Here is a 19,541-nt window from a genome sequence, read left to right on the forward strand (position 1 = left end):
TCAAGTTCAAGTCGTATTCGTCCGGTAATCGATCGCATCGCGTCGCATCACCCCAGCTTTCTAGAAGAAGAGCTTAAGGACCTCGAAGAGCAGACCCCCAACTAGTATGAAAGCAAGGACAACTGTGGGAATACTAGTCAGTACACATCCTCACAAGATCTAACAATATAGACCACGGGGCGAAAAGAACGTACTGATCCAGAACCTGCTAATGGGGCTCTTCTGAGGCGCCCTCTTCTTGACCACGGGCTCCGTTGACTCGGGCTTGCCCATCTTCTTCTCCTGCGCCTTGGCGAAACGCATGTTTGCCTGGCGTTGTTGTGGTGTTTGCGCCTGTACATTGGTGACGGTGGTTAGCTACCTATTCCATCTGTTGTGTGTATGCGACAACAGGGAGAGCCGCTCCATTGCGCCGCGAAGGGGGTGGTATCGTACCATTATGATGTGTGTTTGTGTACGTGGAACGAGTAGATGGCTGCAAATCGCGCGGTCCAGGAAGGTTTCGGGAAAAAGGAAGCGAGCGTCTAGTGTCTGGTAAGAGGGGAGAAGAGAAGCGGAAATGAGGGTTCAAGATGTATGGTGAACGTGTTCCCTTTGGAAAGTGCATCGCGTGGGTCTGTGCGACGGCGCTAGGGTACCGGCATTAGCTGGATTCGCGGAGATAGTGGACGGAGGTTTATACCGTTTTCTGTCGGGAGACTTTTGTCGCATCTGCACTTCTTTGCACGTGGAGAGCTCCACCACCGTCGGCGCAATAGTCTGTGTCGCATATTCGCAAACAAACCAACGTCATAGTTTTCGTTCTTGGACACCCCCCCTCGCGCAGTACCTGGCGACCACGCAGCGGCGACCGAACGAGCTCAGAAGCGGGGACAAAAGTTGGCAGCTTTACGACACCATGAATCACATCAGAGCAACACGGTCGATATGGAGTAGAAGCGCGATACCCAAGCGCATAGGCCAGACATCACGAAGAACATACGCAGCCGAAGCACCAGCACCGCATCCCCCCAGCTCGCCGCCAAACCCAAACTCCGCACCGCCGCCAAAAGAGCCATCGCGGGTAGTACGTCATACCCCAACAAACACCCTCCCTCTACCCTCCATACTAACAAAATCCCTCACAGGGCGCATACTACGGTACCTTCGGCTCGCCCCTCCTAAAATGCTTCCTCGGCGCCCTCTTCACATACCAACTCACCTACTACCTGTGGTACAAACTCGAAACCATCGAAGAGAAACACGACACAAAAGCCGAGATACGCGATTTGCAAGAGGAGCTGCGGCAGGCGATTGAGAAACAGCGGTGGATGGCGCAGCAGAAGTGGGGGCAGGCTACTGAGGCGATGGAGAGGGAGAGGGAGGAGTTTGGACAGGCGGTTGATGCGGTTGTGGAGGAGGTAAGGGAGGGGGCTGATGAGGTGGGGAAGGGAACGAGGGCTGTGGGGAGAGTTGCTAGAGGGGGTTGGTGGCCTTGGTGAGGGTGGGAATTTTGGTGCGTGGATGCTGATGTGGTGGGTCAGAGGGTTCGAGGCTTCATGGAGGGCATTTGTATAATATGATGATATGTATATCAGATGGATGGATGATACCCCTCAGAAATACTGTATTCCTATACTCGGTTGGTAGTCGCCGGTCGATTTGCCTCTCTGCTCATGCCCATGTGCTACGCTATCTTCCTTCGTAATATCGTATCAGTCTGATGTTCGCGCCAACTTTCTTTCAAGCCTCACACCCATCAAACTCTCGTCTTTCAGATCCTTAGATTGGCCCGTCTATCGCATCTCTCATGCTCGGCGTCGAGGGCGTGCAGTCGACGGACGCCATCTTTGCGCTGACTCGATATGGGCAGTCCAAGCCTCATTGCGCAGAAGTCATTTCCATCAATCCACCGAATGGCCATGCTGTCGAGTTCTTTTATAAGATTGACATGACTGCAGTATCAATAGCACTCTGTGGTGACTCGTTATAGTCATCGCATCGATTCGTGGACCTTGGCAGTGCAATATCTCTTCACAAAGGCATCCTCAACCGAAGAACTCGCCAGAGACGAGCGACTCCCACGGCTTACCGGTATCCCAGACGCTCTTCATGAGCGTACTGATCTTGGGTACCTGATACGGAGTAAGCAAGTCAGTCTTTACTTTCTGATGGCAGGAGCTTACATGGTTCAGTCCGAAGCCCTCCACACTCCTCAGCCGCTCGATGATCTTCTCCCTCTGTCCTTCGTCTTGCGCATCGCAGCCAGCAGCAAACATGGGAAAGATCAAACATGCTTCTGCTGTACTTCCTCTCCGGATCTTGTACAGTAGGCCCACAATCTCTCGCACGGCTTGCTGAACTTCGTGGTCCATGGCGGGTTTTCCGAGAACGCGACGATACAAGTGAATTAGACCCGCCCAGTGGAATAATTCGTTGGTCGCGTAGATCTCGGTTGCATCCCATGCACCTTCAGACTCAGAGGAAGTACTCGAGCGGTGGTTGCATCCTTTCCTGATGTTGCGGCCCAGTAAGCCTTCCTCCAGTGCATGACGAAGCTCAACGGCTTCCTCTACAATCTCAGGGCTAGGGGTCCAGCCCTCCCTCACATTGCCTTCTTCGTCGATGCGCTGCGGTTCACAGCGCTTCGCTAGTTCAGAAACGCGAGCCAAAGATCCTACACATCTTGTTGTAAAGCCCATTAGACAGTCAATCTCAAAATCTTCGTCCGCGGAAGCGTTTTCGCTAGACCAGTAGAAGGAGCCAAGAGGTGTGTCGTTCTTGTTGCCACTCAGTGAGCCGAGGACGTCGAGGTATGCGAACCAACGCGACAGGAAGTAGGCTACACGATCATGCCGCCCCATGCCCTTTGGTCCGCCACGCTGGATGATCATCTGGCGTGCCATGGTTAGATGGCTTTGCCAGGATACGGGGACCTCGAATGTCCCAGAAGATATAACCTCCAGACTCGCCATCATTATCACTGCTGCTAAAGTACTGTCGGATACAGTGTTGGGATCATCGTTGAGTGCTTCACGTAGCTTGGGGAACACGTCTTGCACCCAGACGGCGATGCGATTCGAGGGCTCGGGGTGATTGAGCATGCGTGCTCGGTGTGCCGCGCTATATGCGAGAAGAAGATTCATTATGTTCTCGTCTTGTACAGCCACTTCCACAGTTAACAAAGATCCATGAAGATTAACGTTGACCTACTCTCTGGTAAAATCTCACGAAACGGATTCCGCTCGCAGTCATGGTTGACAAGAACCCGCGCTGTGTGATTGATGAAGTGATGGAAGTACAGGAGATTCATCTGGTTCTCTACGAGCAGTGAAGGCAGTGGTTCTAAAGACTTCGAAATCCTGATCGGAACTGGTTTTGCATAATAACCCCCGCTTTCGAAGGCCATGTCTTTGCCGTGGGGATCAGCGCTACCATACGGTGTGTCCTCGTTAAATCCCATGGTGTTGCTTTGAGGGCTGAAGATGGCAATAGCAGAAAAGTCGTCATTTCTCGGAGTATCGATATCAGGGAGACCCAAGTCGTATCCGTAGGTGGTGAAAGCAGAATCAGCAATTGGGTATTGTCGGCCACGTCCGACCTCGTCACCGGCCGGCCGTGATCTCTTCCTTGGAAGATCATTGATGAGAGACTGGACAGACACACGACGGAGATCTGGCGGTGATTGTGCTGAATTTTGCGGTGTTGATGACGTTTGCATAATGTTTCCTTCAGATCCAATTGACATCGGTGTTAGCGGCATAGCCGAGTAGGGACTGTATGGCGTTGGTGAAAGTGTGTTTGGCGAATCTGTGTCTGGGAACGTTGGTGTGTTCGAGTCTGTAGAGAAGCCATACTGCTGGCGTTTGGCCATCGAATCCACTGAAACCGGCAGTGGCGGCGGCATCGTAGGATTGGCATATGTGAACCCAGCGTTACGGGAGTTGGGGGCAGCCGAATCATACGTGACATGCGACCGAGCGTCAACAGTACTCTGATACTGTGTATGGTTGTAGGGAACGGACGTGAATGTTTGGTTTTGAAGGTACATGTCCGCACCCGACGCTTCAGTACGGATGGCATCATGCGGCTTTTGCATCAAAGCTGGATCAATGGAATGCGTAGATCTAGGTGGGGATGTTCTTGATGTTGATCGTGCATGTTGTGATTGCACGGGGTGTTCGGGGGCAGACGAGAAAACGTTCTCTTCAAATGGGAAGGAGGACTGGTACGGACTGCCAGACGCTGCACTCGAAGCATCAGAGGCTGTACTTGTCTTATCTTTCTTTGAACGGCCTCCCCAGTTGAGTCTTATGCTGTAGTCGCATGTTTCCCCTTGGCGCTCGCAGTTGGTACAGCTTGGCTTCTCTTCTCCACTGTGAGATGCTATTAGTACTCTCTGATAAGACCACGATTAGAACTGCTTTACCATTTGACCTTTCGAGCTTTACACGGCCTGTGTTTGGTGAGTAAGAATGAACAGACTCCATTGATCTAGGATAATACCAGCAGCCATTTCGCGATCTTCTTTTAGGTTCTACCCCGGGTTTCTTCGGTCGAGGCATGGCGCTTTAGATTGACAGGGAAAGCAAAGATAGTGCGAATGATGACTGAAGCTGATGCTCGCGCGGCTGGTGAACGCCACGCTAAGACCATGCCATACGGGGCCGACTCGGCAGGCTGGGGTAGCCTTTGGGCGACGAGCAGCAGTGCACCGGGGTGCCGGGTACTAAGGTGCTGGGTTGGTTGCACTGCATGCGTTCACCTAGCGCGCTCTAACGAGCGACAGGACGGTTGCCGCGATGAGGGTCTGTATACGATCGCTTATATAAGGTTGCAAGGTCCGACAGCAGCCCTGGAGTTGTTCCGTCCGAAGTAGGGATTTAATCGGAGAAGGAGCGATAAGGACCCCCGCACTTTGCAGCGCCTCCAATCATGACCCTGGAATCCGATGCTTCACGCGCTAAGTGGGCCAGACACAAGTTCGGCAAGATCGACACCGGATCAACTTTTGTGACCATGATACTAGTCTTGTGGGCTTCGCGCTTGAACTTGGGGTCATTTCACGAGTAACTCTGGTTATGTACAGATGTATATCAGCAATCACTATCCTATTGAGTTCTGATTTTGATCACACTGGGCTTTGAAGGCCTTCATACGGCAATCTCTTGCCTACACGTATATCAGTCCTTCCCCATGCTACTAGCAGCCATAGGAGCATATGGTCGTTACTGCTAGCGCTCGTTACTGGAGACTGCTCTCAGAGTAGATGCTTCTGACATTGCTCGAATGGTAGAATCAGAATCCGTGGAGCTAGTATGCGAGTCAATTGATATGACCGACGGACTGGCGGACGTGCTAGGTCGCTCTTCTTCACTCAGCTCGCTCCTGTCTATCATTTCTTCGTCCTCACTCTCTTGACCTGCGTTTGCAGCTTCAGCTTCCAGAGCAGTCATACGATTCACAAACTCCTTTTGTAATTCCTTAAGCCATGCAGTGAGAACCTCCCCCTCTAACACACCAGTGTGTGCTTGAACGAGATGCTCCTTGAGATTGAGGACGAGCTTGCGTCGCTTCTCCTTGAGCACAGTTTCGGATGCTTTTTTCTTTCGCAGCATATGACGCTCGACCTGTTGTGCAACCAAGGTAGCATGCTCCACAACCCCGGGTGGGAAAGGAACCACACGCGCAAGCGTTAGGCCATAGTGGATCTCTTGGACGACTCCCTGGGCGGTCTTGTAGAGCATCGTCATGCTGTGCGCGTCTTCCATCTAAGAATGTGAGTGGTTTGATGTGGGAAGAATGGAAACGCCCTCACCTCAACTGCCAGGTGTAGGTTCTGAACTCCAGCGCGGTCACTCATGATAGTCGCAAGATCTTTGAAGTGGGTTGCGAACCAAACAAGAGCCTTGTAATACGTTAGAAGGCGGCAGCAATGGGGTATATTCACATACGCGACTCGAAACGAGGGCTTCCGCGATAGCTAACGCAATGGCTAGACCATCTCTAGTACTGGTGCCTCGACCTAGCTCATCGATTAGGACTCTATTTTCTGTCAGCAATGATAAGGTACCCACTCATGGATCGGTCTCCTACAAGCTACGTCGATCAACATTGCGTAGGATGAAGGCAATCTCTTTCATTTCCGCGGCAAAGGTAGAAACATTAGTTTCAATGTTGTCATCCATGCCCAGTCTAGCGAACAGCTGATGCAGAATAGGAAATGAGGCATAGTTAGCAGGAACGCTGCAAGCAGTTAGTACACAGAGATTCAGAGTTTGTAATCCAATCAAACGTACTAGCAGCCGATCTGAGCCATGATTGTCATCAAAGCTACGGATCGGATATAAGTGCTCTTGCCACTCATGTTGCAACCAGTGATGATCTGGAACCGCGTCTGTTGTGTAGCATAGACATCGTTGGGGACAAATTTGCTCTTCATGATTTTCTCCTTGATCGGGTGTCTTCCGGCCTCGATTGCAAGCGTATCGGTGAGCTGCGGCTGAGCTGAGGAGATATCAGCCTGGCTTACGTTGAGCGCCATGGAACGGATGCTACTCACTGTAGTTATTCACTGTGACCAGATGAGCGAAGGCCGCAATCTACTCTCGGTCAGCCTCATCAACATGACAAACAGTCGAAGCATAGTCACCATGTCTAGCATCGCGACTGCTTCACAGATCTTGAACAAGATAGACACATGACTGCGGACCTCATCGATGAGAGCCTCGACCGCTTCATCGCCTGATGATGGTTAGTAAGCAGGAGCATCGTCGTTTAAAGTTTGACTGTACTCATGAGGATGACTTCTTGGTGCGACATGGCGATCTGATAGTGGTCAGCAAAGCCCGAATCACTGCATGTAGCCACATGCCTTCTGATTACGCTTCATTAATTCTAAAGTCTGGCATTCGATGTTATTCTTGCGGCGAATGATGTTGGTGAATATCGGCGGTAGTGCTTTGCCTTCCAGCTCGGTTGTTGCGATCTTCATGTAGAACTGGCGTGCCGTATCGTATTTGAGGTCTAGCCGAATATCGCACTCCTCTTCACGAAGTTAGTGAGTAGGTTTACTGAAAACGATGAATTGTATCTCACGACTGAGCTCTGTTGAATGCTGGTACGCATCTTCAGTAGCTTCTTTGTAAGTTGTACGCGCAACATCAAGCAGCCCATTCACACCAGATTTCACGGCGTAAGTGCGCTGGTTCCTGAGTTCCAAAGGCTGCCTTGCATAAGTGGTGTCCTCGTTGATGACACGGTCGATAAGTTCCTGGACAGGTGCGACGTTCTCTGGGGCACATATCTCGCGGATGTTGTTCAACATGACAGATGCAGTTCCAGTAAGGGCTTCGAAGACCGGGCTTACGGAGTTGACGAATTGCTTGAGCATAATGACGTGATTGATGGATTGCTCCGTTGTCTGCAGAGTGGTCTTGCTTGGAGCGACAATCAGTGCAGTCAGTATGCGGTCGGCATCGAGGAAGTCCTTCAGCGCTGCCCGGGTTGCGAAGAACAACTCTTCCTTTTTGGTCATATCGTCGACTGCAGCATACCGTGTGTTGAGTACCTCTGGCTCCGTGAGTGGCTGTAAGACATTGCTCCGAAGAAGGCGTGCTCCCATGGGCGTCAATGTCTCGTTGAGAAGACCAAATAGGCAATCTCTTGACTTCGGATCGCGGAGATTCTGAACCAGTTCAAGCGAGTAAATGGTAGACACATCGATCATCATCGATCCTTCAGATGGCTCATATCTCATACGAAGGGAGTGAGCGGAGAAGACCATACCTAAGCCCAGATCAATGTACTTGAGTGCCTATAAATTGGGTTATGAATAGCACTCAGAAGTCAAACAAAGGACTCACTGCTGCGATGCAGCACACCGCATAGTAGTTGCCAGTGACGGAAATCTTGATTGCTTCGACGTCCTCTCTGAACGCTAAAGACTGAATGTACTCATATCCGGTCGACTCAGCCCAGTAGCGGCGATCAAGCAGGGTCAGCTTACTTCCAATGTCTTCGAGGTTTTCTTCAACGATCGAGAAGAGCTTTGATCTAGGGCTCGCCGCAGTAGACACGATCAGAATCTCGGATGGACCGTAGACCTTTAGTTTGTGAACTGTTCGAACGAAGGTTTGACTATCGCAGATTTGACAGAGTACTGCTTCTGCAGTGTCGAGATTCACGAAAGCCAAGCCAACAGTGGGTGAGATACCACGAGACTCGGCAATGGCACAGACAACGTTCTGAGCCTCGACCCTAGCGATAGTAGAGGCCCCAGTCCTCGGTCGCGCAGTTGAGGGTCTGCCTGTGTTCCTGCGAGTGCCTGGTCGGGACGTAGTAGTCGTGTTGTAGTCACCGTATCCGTAGTACCCATACGATGTGGACCCGGAATTGCTCTGCGAGGTTGAAGGCCTGGATCGTTGGAACATGATGATTAGCGCTGCGAGATTAGCCGTTGAGCAATTGGGGACGTCACCAACTCCAGCTCTGGAGCGGGTTGAAGGCGCGTGAGTGAATGACGAGATGGAAGGAAGAAGACGCGTCGAGGGAACGGCTTGGCGCGCCGCCCCACTATTTCCTGGCTGCTAGCGCGTCTGTTATCGATAACGCCCAGAAATTATTTTCCCTTCTTACGGTAGCAGCGGGGCCTTCGCAAGTAAGAAACAGCTCTGCCACGCTGGTAACTAACTCGAAAACCGTACTGCAGGATATATGAACTATGGCGACCCAGTATCCGCCGCCTTCAAAGCGCCAGAAGCGCGCGCAAGCCGAATTTGCGCGCGAGCAACAAGACATCGACACTACTATACCTGATGGCACTGTACGGGTGCGCTTCGTCGACCAAGCCACTGGCGAAAGTGGGAGTATCCCAGTACTCACCGTACCGCTATCGCAAGCATCCACCAAGAACCTCGAACTCTTGCTCAACAACCTCAAAGACCAAGCCGACGATCAGATACCGTACCGCTTCTTCCCAGACGGCGCGACCGAAGCGCTTGCCGACAAGGACGACCTATACAATGCCTTGGTCAAGCCTGGCAAAGCGTCGGCAGAAAACGAGATCGTGCTCCAGTATGCGCCGCAGGCAGTCTTCCGCGTCAAGGCAGTCTCGCGTTGCTCAGCCGCGGTTTCGGGTCACGGAGATAACATTCTGTCAGTGAACTTTTCGCCAGTCAGCTCCAGCAGGATGGCAAGTGGTAGCGGAGACAAGACAGTGAGGATATGGGACTGCGACACAGGAACGCCAGTGCATACTATGAAGGGGCACTCAAGATGGGTTCTTGCAGTCAGCTATTCACCTGATGGCTCTCTACTTGCTTCCGGTGGCTACGACAACGAAGTGCGGATATGGGACCCGAACACTGGGAAACAGATCGGGAGTGCTCTCAAAGGTCACACTAGTTTCATCACGTCACTCTCTTGGGAGCCCTACCATCTGCAAGAGCCTGGTCGGCCGCGAGTTGCGTCGTCATCAAAGGACGGTACAGTAAGAGTCTGGGATGCGGTTGGCGGCAGAATCGACTACGCCTTGTCTGGTCACAAGAGCAATGTGACGTGCGTGAAGTGGGGTGGTACTGGACGGATATATACCGCCTCTCATGACAAGTCCATAAAGGTCTGGGACGCGGCGACAGGTACACTCGTGAACACGCTATCTGGCCATGCGCATTGGGTCAACCACCTCGCTCTTTCTACCGACTTTGTCCTGCGCACCTCGTATCACGACCACACACGGAAGGTACCGTCTAGCCCGGAGGAGAAGCTCGCGAAAGCCAAAGCGCGCTTTGAGAAGGCCGCTACCATCAACGGCGAAGTAGTAGAACGCTTAGCGACTGCTTCGGAAGATTGCACCATCATCCTATGGACGCCTTTGACCAGTACGAAGCCAGTCACCAGAATGACAGGCCATCAAAAGCAGATCAACCAGGTCACTTTCTCCCCAGACGGTGCCCTCCTGGCGTCTGCAGCATGGGACAACCACGTCAAGCTATGGTCGGCACGAGATGGAAAGTTCCTCAACACATTGAGAGCGCACGTTGGGCCGGTATACATGACCTGCTTCTCCGCCGACAGCCGATTGTTGGCGAGTTGCAGCAAAGACACGACTCTGAAGGTGTGGGACATGAGGACTGGTAAACTAAAGGAGGACCTGCCAGGGCACAAGGACCAGGTATTTGCGCTGGATTGGAGTCCGGATGGTGAAAGGGTAGGAAGTGGCGGCGCCGACAAGCAAGTGCGGATATGGAGCAATTGATCGAGATGTGGTCACAGTAGCATAGTAGAAGTTAAAATGATACCCTTGGTGCGAGTATGCCACTTGTATCTCCTTGGTGGTCTGCCGTGGTTACACTGACGACTTGAAGTGCGTTGGCTAGGGACTAAGCGTAAGCTTGGACGTCTAGAAGCCTTGGAAATAGGAATCTGTACACATTTGAAGCATGCTAGAAGCTGCAAGTGAGGCTTGAACGGAGGCTAAGGTAGAATCGTGCGGTAAACCGCCAGGATCGCCCGGCTCTCGGCACCCCCGCAAAACAATGTTGCCGATTGCGGCGGTGGTGGCTGGTGGCAGTGGCCTGACGAACGCGTAAGTGCGGGCAGCTGTGACGTCACCGCCAGAAAGCACCACCAGCAGACCATCACCTGGGCATGCACGGGCATCATGCGGGGCCAGTCTTCATCCCGGATCCTCGGCGCTGCAAGTGCAGGCGCTTCAAGGCCAGCGCGCCAAGTGGATCATGCAAGACGGGCTTTTCCCATGTCCCTTGCTTGTACCTACGTCAATTGCGATCAGAGCAGAACATTCCCTGTCTTAGCGCTTTTCCTGTTTCCACTGCCAATGCGACAGGTTTCGCAAGCTTTCCCACGACTCACGATCTCACACGACTAATGAATTCACGACTGTACACTACCCCCAACCACTAATTGGCCGGGTCCGCCACTCGCTGCTCATCGAATCACCTTTACCACTACCGACACAACCCAGTCCGCGCTGCTTCATCATGTCCGGTGTCGAGGACGTAGAGGCCCGGCGTAAGAACTACCGGCGGCCACACAACGCCCATAACCCGATACCTACGGTCCAGAAATACAGGGAGGAGAAGCAAAGGAGACAAGACGAGTACGGTCATCCAGACGGCAGTAACGAACCGAGCACACGCGACCGGCTAGGGGACGCCGTCAACGTCTTCAGACATGGAAAAGATGTGGAGTTGGACAACGACGGCAATGGGCCATACCCAGTCAGGAACAAGAACATCGAGCAGGACGAGCCACTTGCAGACGACCACGCCGGAAAGAACACACCCGAACAGAAGGACCAGAATCTGGCCAAAGACCAAGGCGACGAAGATGGACTCGAGGATACGACAGAGGACGGATTAACATCGTCAGATCCCAAGCAGGCCCGGAAGGATATGAAGAAGTTCAAAGCCGACGGTGCAGATCGCGAAGTCACAGATCCCATCACCCATCTACCCATCAAGATTCACGACTATACCGATCGCGAGCTGAAGAGCACCGCGAAGAACCCGAGCGCTGCAGGGTCCGACCCACGTACAATGACCGGTAAAGACGCCATCAACAAGAGCGACGAACATCTCGAATACGAAGAACAAGAATCGCAGGACGCTCATACGGGTATGCAAGTCTTGTTTCCACCTCCGTCGTTTGACAGGACCCGAGGCGAAATTACAACTGTCTACATGCAGGCTGTGACTGTTGGCGTGGGAGCAGCTGCCGTTAGTTTGATGCTGGTAAACACATTGTTTTGGCCGACGCGTCATGCGACGGGCTGGGGGAGACAGGCATGGAAGGCCGCTGAACTCAGTGTCATGGCACTCGTATCCACAGTTATCATACTCTTCATGCGACAGTGGTCCGAAAACAAGATTAAGAATGTCTGGGATGTCGAAGTTTGGCAGGCGGAGCGACAAAAGGGCCAGAGACTGGCCAAGACCCAAACTGCGGAAAGTACACAATGGCTCAATTCGTTGATGGCTTCAATATGGCCCTTGATCAATCCGGATCTATTTGCCAGCATTTCAGACACACTTGAGGTACGTAATCGACAGTAGATCAAGTATAAACACTAACTTTTGTAGGATGTCATGCAAGCCTCTCTTCCGAGTATGGTTCGCATGGTGGCTGTCGAAGATCTTGGCCAAGGTAGTGAGGCCCTCCGCATCCTCGGCGTTCGATGGCTTCCAACAGGCGGGGCTGCCAGATCAGTGGGCTCCGATGGAAACCTAAAGTCTCCGGATGAGGAAAAAGGTGACCGGACTGTCGAAACAAGTGATGACGATGGCGACGGCCAAGATGACGAACAACAAGACGACATGCAAGCAGAAGACGGAGACTTCGTCAACGTCGAACTTGCATTCGCATACAGGCCATCCACAGGAAAGGGTATCAAATCGCGCGCCAAACATGCCCATATACTGTTGGCGTTCTACATGCCAGGTAACTTCAAAATACGTAAGTCGGACCTTCTCATTAAGCCCTCAACTGCTTACGTGTTTTAGCTGTTTGGGTCGACCTCGCGGGCATAGTTGGTGTTATGCGCTTCCGTCTGCAGCTGTGCCCTGATCCTCCGTTCTTCTCAATTTGCACCATGTCCTTCATGGGGCAACCCAAGGTCACTCTCTCGTGTGTGCCGCTTATAAAGAAGGGCCCGAACCTCATGGATGTACCTTTGATCTCCAGCTTCGTGCAGTCGTCCATGGATGCAGCACTGGCTGAGTATGTCGCGCCCAAATCGTTGACTCTAGACCTCAAGGACATGATGATGGGCGACGACTTCAAAAAAGATACCATTACGCAGGGAGTTATCATGGTGCGCATCAAGTATGCATTTGACTTCAAACATGGCGATACCAAGATCGGTCCTTTTGGAGGCTCTGCAGATCCCTACGTGAGTGTGGGATGGGCCAAATTCGGAAAGCCGTTGTGGTCGACGCGTGTTCTCCAGGATAACATGAATCCGCACTGGGATGAGCACTGCTTCGTCTGTGTCACCTTTGACCAGTTGAATGTAGACGAGAAACTGAGGCTACAGTTGTGGGACTCTGACCGTTCAACTGCTGATGACGACCTGGGACGTATCGAGGTAGACCTCAAAGAATTGATGAAGAGCGACGATACCAACGGCAAGATGCACGATCGCGAGGACGGTTTCAGAGCCCTCAAACGCGGAGATGAGATGCCGGGAAAGCTGAGCTGGAGCCTGGGTTACTTCTCGAAAACCCGGATAACTGATGACCAGCTTGCTATGCAAGATGAGGACCCCGATGTCAAGAACATAGACCAGCTGAAGAAGAAGATGTACAAGGAGGCAGAGAGCAAACTTCGAGAAGCAAGTGAGGACCATCGAGATGAAGTGGAACAGCAAAAGTCTGAAGAGTTCAAAGCTCGGCAAGACCAGCTCATCATTGCGTCCCCGCCTTCCGAAGACTACCCGTCTGGTATACTCAGTATCCAGATCCACCAAATCACGGGCTTGGAATTGGAAACGTTAAACAAGCAGAAAGACTCTGCAAATGCGGAGGCAACCGACGAAGAGGAAGAAGGCGACGGCTTACCTTCTTCATACTGCACCATCATCCTCAACCACAAGAAGATTTTCAAGACACGTACCAAGCCAAAGAACTCGAAACCATTCTTCAACGCTGGTTGCGAGCGCTTCATCCGGGATGTTCGCAACACTGAAATACATGTTGCCGTTCGGGATGCTCGCATACACGAAGACGACGCCTTGCTTGGAATCGTCTACCTCCCTCTAGAAAGGGTATTCCAAAAGCGCAGTCAGATCAATCACATGTTTCCACTCGCTGGAGGTGTTGGATATGGTCGGGTCAGAATCTCCATGGTCTTCCGAAGCGTGCAAGTCGAACTACCACGAAGCATGCTTGGTTGGGATTACGGGACCGTGGACATCAATCCCCGCATAAAGGCTATTGACGTTCCAGAACATCTGCAGCCTCTTCGACTCAAGGTTCGTACTCCACTAGAACGTGCAAAATTACATTCGCGGGGGCGTAATGGCAAAGTTCACTCGGAGGATGGCTCGACTATCTGGACTACGAAGAAGGATAAAAGCATTCGCTTACCTGTGCGGGCGCGCTACTGTGCGCCATTGGTATTCGAATTCCGACAAGATGCCACATTCCGAGACCACACACCAGGTTTTGGTATCCTTTGGCTTAAGGATGTTCCCGATAACGAGGAACAGACAGTACGCATCCCTGTCTGGAGTGGCGACTTGAAGCGCGCAGAAAACAATGTGCTCGAAACATATGGTGAGAAGGTTGGCGAGATCGAAGTAACATTGACGTTCTGGTCCGGCCTATCAGGATACCACGAAAAGCTTGCAAAGGGCGACAAGCACATCTCCAACGTTATGGAAGTTCTCGAAGTTACCAACGACCATGAGTGGACCGACTGGGACGATTCGTCAGGCTCCGACAAGCCCGGCATCAACGACAACAAAGAGACTGACAACGACAGCTCATCCTCCGATAGCTCGGATTCTGAGGACGACGGCGACGATCCCGATAAGAAGAAATTTGTCCCAGACTTCCTTCAGGATGGCGGTAAAAGGATCGACTCTAAGCTGAGTACAGATGGCACCAGCGGTCCTATCAGTAAGATAAAAGACTACAGGGAGAGTGCACACGCTCTACATCGGAAAAATAGGGGCATGATGCAATGGAAGGGCCCGAGGACTTTGGCATGGATGAAGCATGTCGGCGATCGTGGAAAGAAGAAGGTTGGACACATGTTCCATCATCATGAGAGGGATGGAGCGGGTGTTGAGACGGAGGCTTGAGCGAAATTATAACATAGCGTGCGCGTCTGGAGTTGAAACATGGGATATATTACACTGGTAGTGTTCGTCTAAACTGCAAGTCTACGTTGACTTGCTAGCAATCCAATCTTGAATCTCCGCAAAGTCTCTCGCCCATACAACCCCCCACTCATCAGCCTCTTTGTAGTCGCTCAAACGCGGACATGATACCCCCAGCCTCGTCAACGATTCCGCGAGTTTATTCTGTGAACTGCCCACGGGCTCGTCTCGGATGCAAATCCCCAGGTCGGCTGCGAGCAAGCATTCGATGTCTGTCCAGCTATCGCCCACGTACACGGTTTGGCCTTTGAGTTGGGTGTGCTTCATCTTCTCCAGCTTATCGCCGCTCGACATGATGATACGTGCGTCATCATAGATAGTCGAGATGATTATACCGGTGGATGGCTCTCCAACCTCAATGTTGTCCAGTTCGTTCGCCATGATGGAACAGGTAGGTACATCAACGATATCTGCTGCACCCAGGCAAGACTGGATGAATGTGCGAGACCAGTTGACACTGAGAAGCATGAACCCATCCCTCTTGCGGTCGTGCTGGATATGCCTGAAGAAACCCTCGAACCCAGTTCGTAGCTCTACAGCACGTGAATGTATAGCTTGCTTTGCGCCGGCGCCGATCGCATCTCTTGTCAAGCCAGCGAAAATACCAGAAAAAGATACACGATCAAGACTGCGTTGTTCCACAGCTCTCATTCGGCCGAGGAGTTGTTTCTCTGCTGAGACTGTGCTGGGTAGTGTACCATTAGGAGCGAGTTGGGCCAGGGTAGCCGTGTAGTCGTCCATGTATGCCTTCGATACACTGTTCCAGTGGTCATGGGTAGGGAAGTTTGGTTTTGTGGCGGCGGATATGTTGACGAGGGCATCTAGTGTATCTTTCTTGGTGATGGTGCCATCCCAGTCGAGGATCCAGTAAATTGGGGAAGACTTGTTGAGTGGTGGTTTGGTAGACATGGTGGTGTATCGTGCGAAGCTGGATGGACTCGTATTTCGTAATGGTTGGAATGTAGCAAACAGGGCTAGTGTGCGACTGACCATATGTGAAGACATACGGCGCAATCTTTGTATTCGCAAGGCTGACTTTTGTGGTGGCTATCGTTGCCGTACAGCAATCTAGGCTTTAGCTATGACGCCAGTCTCGCCTTGGGCAGTCAGTCCCCACTGCTGCACCCAGCACCTGCGACGAGTGCGCGATGCATACATGAGTGAAGTCAGAACCCTTGGGCGGTCGGCGCAGACACGTACGAACTGTCAAGGCTATTGCACTACGAAAGAAACAGAGGCTATCGCAGCCGATGTCGTGATGGTGGTGTCGGAGCTTGCCATGCTGTGATTGCTCGAACAGGCGGGAAAATGGCGCAACGCGTCGAGACACGAAGACGAACAGGTAACTTTTACCGGCAACACGCGCCATGCCTATCATCATCGCCAAACCTCATCACCAAACACAGCCTCTTGCAGTTTGCGCATTCCCACGACTCCCTCGCATGCCAGCTGGCGTGTTCGCAGCAATCCAGCGCGCCATGCCCGTCCCGCCGTCACGAGCCAATGGCAGCGGCGCTATATGCATAACCCGCAGTCAGCCGAGGGCGCTCGTTGGTCGCGTTCCTCTAAAGGCATCTTGAGGCGATAACACCAGTTGCTCTTACGAAGACTGTCTCCTAAGTACAGTTGGAGGCGATCCACGGCACAACCCTCAACCAAGGAACAAAATAAGAAGCCCGCCGCCGCTGCTTCCGTCTCTTGCATCCTCAACTCACGCCCCAGCGCAGCAACCATCCCCTTCCCCACTACCCCACGTTAGCATCACCACCGTCCACCACCATGGCTCCTGGCGCAATTCAGAACGACACGGCGGCGGCAAATGGCAACAGCACCACGCTGAAGCCCACTGCCCGCTCCTTCCACCCCACAGGCACCCCAGATCCCTCCAAGTACCACTCGGCGTCGTCGCAAGATGCCATCAAGACAGAGGCTGACTTCGCTGCGCACAACTACCACCCACTGCCCATTGGTATGCAACCATGGAGTTACGGCTGGAATGCATGACTAACCCAGGCTAGTCTTTTCAAGAGCAAGTGGTTGCAGCGTCTGGGACCCCGAGGGCAAGCACTACCTCGACTTCCTCTCCGCCTACAGCGCCGTCAACCAGGGTCACTGCCACCCCGAGCTTGTCAAGGCCCTCACTGAGCAAGCCTCGCGGTTGACTCTGAGCAGTCGCGCTTTCTACAACGATGTGTTCCCGCGCTTTGCAGAGTATGCCACCAAGCTGTTCGGCTTCGACATGATCCTTCCCATGAACACTGGCGCCGAGGCGGTTGAGACAGCCGTCAAGGTCGCGCGCAAATGGGGATACAAAGTCAAGGGTATCCCGCAGAACGAGGCGCTGGTCTTCTCGGTAGAGGAGAACTTCCACGGACGGACAGTATGCATGCCTGCCCCATTCTTCCAAACCAGCTAACATGCTGGTAGTTTGCCGCGATTACCATGTCCACTGACCCCGAATCTCGCGACAACTACGGCCCGTACCTCCCTGGTATTGGAAGCGCGTGCCCCGCCACTGGCAAACCACTCCGTTACAACAATGTCGACGATGTGCGGGAAGCCTTCGAGAAGCATGGAAAGAACCTAGCTGCTTTCCTGGTCGAGCCCATTCAGGGTGAAGCGGGTATCGTGGTGCCAGATGACAGCTACCTGCGGGAAGTGAGGGCACTCTGCGATAAGCACAACGTCCTGCTCATCTGCGACGAGATTCAAACGGGTATTGCGCGGACAGGCAAGATGCTCTGCCATGAGTGGAGTGGCATCAAGCCTGATTTGGTCCTGCTGGGCAAGGCCATCTCAGGTGGCATGTACCCTGTCTCGTGCGTTCTCGGCTCGAAAGAAGTCATGCTCACTATTGAACCTGGTACTCACGGTTCAACGTACGGCGGCAACCCTCTCGGCTCTGCCGTCGCGATCCGGGCTCTTGAGCTCATCGAAGAGGAGAACATGGTTGAGCGCGCTGAGACACTAGGCAACAAGTTCCGAGAAGGCCTCAAGAATATCAACAACCCCATGATCAAGATCATTCGTGGAAAGGGCCTCTTGAACGCAATTGTCATCGACGAAAGCAAGACAAACGGACACAGCGCGTGGGATCTCTGCATGCTCTGCAAAGAGAAGGGATTACTGGTAGGAAGAGCCCTCAAGATTATGCATGTGAAAGAGGTTGATGGTGCTGACTCTGATGGACAGGCGAAACCCACACACCAAAACATTATTCGCCTTGCGCCGCCGCTTGTTATCACGGAGCAGGAGATTGAATCGGCTCTGTCGATTCTCAAGGAGGCTATGGAAGAGCTGCCAAACCTCAAGGGCGAGAAGGAGAAGGAAGTGCTCACTTCCGCGGTTGGACTGGAAAAGAACGTCCACATAGGAGTGGATAACTAGGAACATTGTCAGTTCCTTGCGATACCCCGTACGACTGACTTGAAGCTATGACTGTTGTAGACTTGTAAATAGGTCATCCTTCGCTGCCCCGTCATCGTATGTATGGCTTTGAGGACGAGGCCCGGCGTTCAGAAGGTTCTGAAGCATCCGGCGCACCGCACCTCTCAATAACAATGGCACAATCTTGCCGTTCATCGGTCGCTTTTTCGCTTTTGAATTGGCTACGTATCTCCCAATGTGACCATCGTGACTGTTGATTGTACAACCCCTCTTCAACAGTATCGACCCTCGTGTTCGTGGTTAGTGCTGATTGCGGCGTGCGACGCCTTGCTGTCGAGTGAGGCACAAGAATAACCTTCCCCAGGGTGTGGCAGTGAGACTTCGATTGTATGGGCGAGGCATGACGCTTGCAACGAAGAACTGTTGCGATATTGCTGGCGCTTTGCTCGATGTAAAGCGATGTTCCTCCCTAGTCTGTCCCAAGATTGATACGCGACGTAACCGATAGCCATGACACAGCTTACATATTTGTGTGCTTACACATGTTCGGACCTTAATAACTCCCGACGTTGCTTACGGGCCGTTTCCAGCAAGAGGAGGTTTCCACATCGGACGCGACACTTCGGGCTTCATGACTACGTCGGAGATGTTTGGCCAATGGACGCACACGTGCGTAGCCCGAAGTGCACGTAATCCGATATGCATGCTCAGTGCAGTCAGACATCGTGCGCTGCATGCACTCTGACAGTCGCAAGATAGGTCTCATCTAGATGCGTTGTGGGTTACACACATCATATTGCTATATGGCGGATGCATGCTGCCAATCTGGAAGTCGCTTAGTTGTCGATCCGGTAGGTGGGCATCCGACAAGATGGGTAGTCAACAACAACGGGCCAACCTTTACACATGCCCGAATGCCGCTTCTCAACCAATACTGTAGTTACGGCCGCAGTGCGCCCAGCTGGAGGGAAACTTTGTCTGTGCAAACAGGTGACGGGCGCGACTAATCCACAGGTCGGCATGTCGGGTCTGGGCCAAAGCTTTTTGCCATCGTTTCATGCAGCGATGGCCCCACTGTTGCCCGATCATGGCTGCGTGTCCACACGCTCTTTACGACATCGAATCCGCGGAAGTTAATTTCTAAGCAGCTGTCAAGGAACTGTCAAAGCCGAGACACGTTTGTTGCGCGTGGATGATGGACGCCTGTTGCTGATGGCGCACTCGCGTCGCCAACATGCAGCATCGTGGAGCAGCTGAAGAGTAACATCAA

The 19,541-nt window shown here is 52.6% G+C and overlaps 9 protein-coding genes across 9 annotated transcripts; 4 read left to right on the top strand and 5 right to left on the bottom strand.

Moving 5' to 3' along the window:
• Positions 1 to 60: 60 nt before the first annotated feature.
• J4E84_003635 (uncharacterized protein) lies at positions 61 to 438 on the bottom strand (the record flags this gene model as incomplete). Its single annotated transcript, XM_049386245.1, has 3 exons — positions 61 to 122; positions 195 to 357; positions 436 to 438. The coding sequence occupies 3 exons, from the start codon at positions 436 to 438 to the stop codon at positions 61 to 63; spliced, it is 228 nt and encodes a 75-aa protein (XP_049246094.1).
• Positions 439 to 898: 460 nt separating this feature from the next.
• J4E84_003636 (uncharacterized protein) lies at positions 899 to 1,972 on the top strand (the record flags this gene model as incomplete). The annotated part of the gene is made up of 3 exons (XM_049386246.1): positions 899 to 1,066; positions 1,128 to 1,400; positions 1,853 to 1,972. The coding sequence occupies 3 exons, from the start codon at positions 899 to 901 to the stop codon at positions 1,970 to 1,972; spliced, it is 561 nt and encodes a 186-aa protein (XP_049246095.1).
• A 55-nt stretch (positions 1,973 to 2,027) lies between these two features.
• J4E84_003637 (uncharacterized protein) lies at positions 2,028 to 3,083 on the bottom strand (the record flags this gene model as incomplete). Its single annotated transcript, XM_049386247.1, has 2 exons — positions 2,028 to 2,114; positions 2,166 to 3,083. The coding sequence occupies 2 exons, from the start codon at positions 3,081 to 3,083 to the stop codon at positions 2,028 to 2,030; spliced, it is 1,005 nt and encodes a 334-aa protein (XP_049246096.1).
• Positions 3,084 to 5,213: 2,130 nt separating this feature from the next.
• Positions 5,214 to 6,801, bottom strand: J4E84_003638 (uncharacterized protein; the record flags this gene model as incomplete). The annotated part of the gene is made up of 8 exons (XM_049386248.1): positions 5,214 to 5,750; positions 5,798 to 5,887; positions 5,934 to 6,024; positions 6,076 to 6,225; positions 6,279 to 6,486; positions 6,542 to 6,581; positions 6,632 to 6,723; positions 6,774 to 6,801. The coding sequence occupies 8 exons, from the start codon at positions 6,799 to 6,801 to the stop codon at positions 5,214 to 5,216; spliced, it is 1,236 nt and encodes a 411-aa protein (XP_049246097.1).
• A 31-nt stretch (positions 6,802 to 6,832) lies between these two features.
• On the bottom strand, positions 6,833 to 8,411 carry J4E84_003639 (uncharacterized protein; the record flags this gene model as incomplete). The annotated part of the gene is made up of 3 exons (XM_049386249.1): positions 6,833 to 7,026; positions 7,078 to 7,795; positions 7,845 to 8,411. The coding sequence occupies 3 exons, from the start codon at positions 8,409 to 8,411 to the stop codon at positions 6,833 to 6,835; spliced, it is 1,479 nt and encodes a 492-aa protein (XP_049246098.1).
• Positions 8,412 to 8,701: 290 nt separating this feature from the next.
• J4E84_003640 (uncharacterized protein) lies at positions 8,702 to 10,237 on the top strand (the record flags this gene model as incomplete). Its single annotated transcript, XM_049386250.1, has 1 exon — positions 8,702 to 10,237. One exon carries the CDS (start codon positions 8,702 to 8,704, stop codon positions 10,235 to 10,237), a length of 1,536 nt encoding a protein of 511 aa, XP_049246099.1.
• A 745-nt stretch (positions 10,238 to 10,982) lies between these two features.
• J4E84_003641 (uncharacterized protein) lies at positions 10,983 to 14,806 on the top strand (the record flags this gene model as incomplete). The annotated part of the gene is made up of 3 exons (XM_049386251.1): positions 10,983 to 12,038; positions 12,084 to 12,456; positions 12,504 to 14,806. 3 exons carry the CDS (start codon positions 10,983 to 10,985, stop codon positions 14,804 to 14,806), a joined length of 3,732 nt encoding a protein of 1,243 aa, XP_049246100.1.
• Positions 14,807 to 14,887: 81 nt separating this feature from the next.
• J4E84_003642 (uncharacterized protein) lies at positions 14,888 to 15,793 on the bottom strand (the record flags this gene model as incomplete). Its single annotated transcript, XM_049386252.1, has 1 exon — positions 14,888 to 15,793. One exon carries the CDS (start codon positions 15,791 to 15,793, stop codon positions 14,888 to 14,890), a length of 906 nt encoding a protein of 301 aa, XP_049246101.1.
• Positions 15,794 to 16,663: 870 nt separating this feature from the next.
• On the top strand, positions 16,664 to 18,271 carry J4E84_003643 (uncharacterized protein; the record flags this gene model as incomplete). The annotated part of the gene is made up of 3 exons (XM_049386253.1): positions 16,664 to 16,853; positions 16,903 to 17,264; positions 17,312 to 18,271. The coding sequence occupies 3 exons, from the start codon at positions 16,664 to 16,666 to the stop codon at positions 18,269 to 18,271; spliced, it is 1,512 nt and encodes a 503-aa protein (XP_049246102.1).
• Positions 18,272 to 19,541: the final 1,270 nt, after the last annotated feature.

This window comes from Alternaria hordeiaustralica (assembly GCF_023758085.1).
Source record: "Alternaria hordeiaustralica strain BMP 2776 chromosome Unknown scaffold_5, whole genome shotgun sequence".
Lineage (NCBI taxonomy): Eukaryota > Fungi > Ascomycota > Dothideomycetes > Pleosporales > Pleosporaceae > Alternaria > Alternaria hordeiaustralica.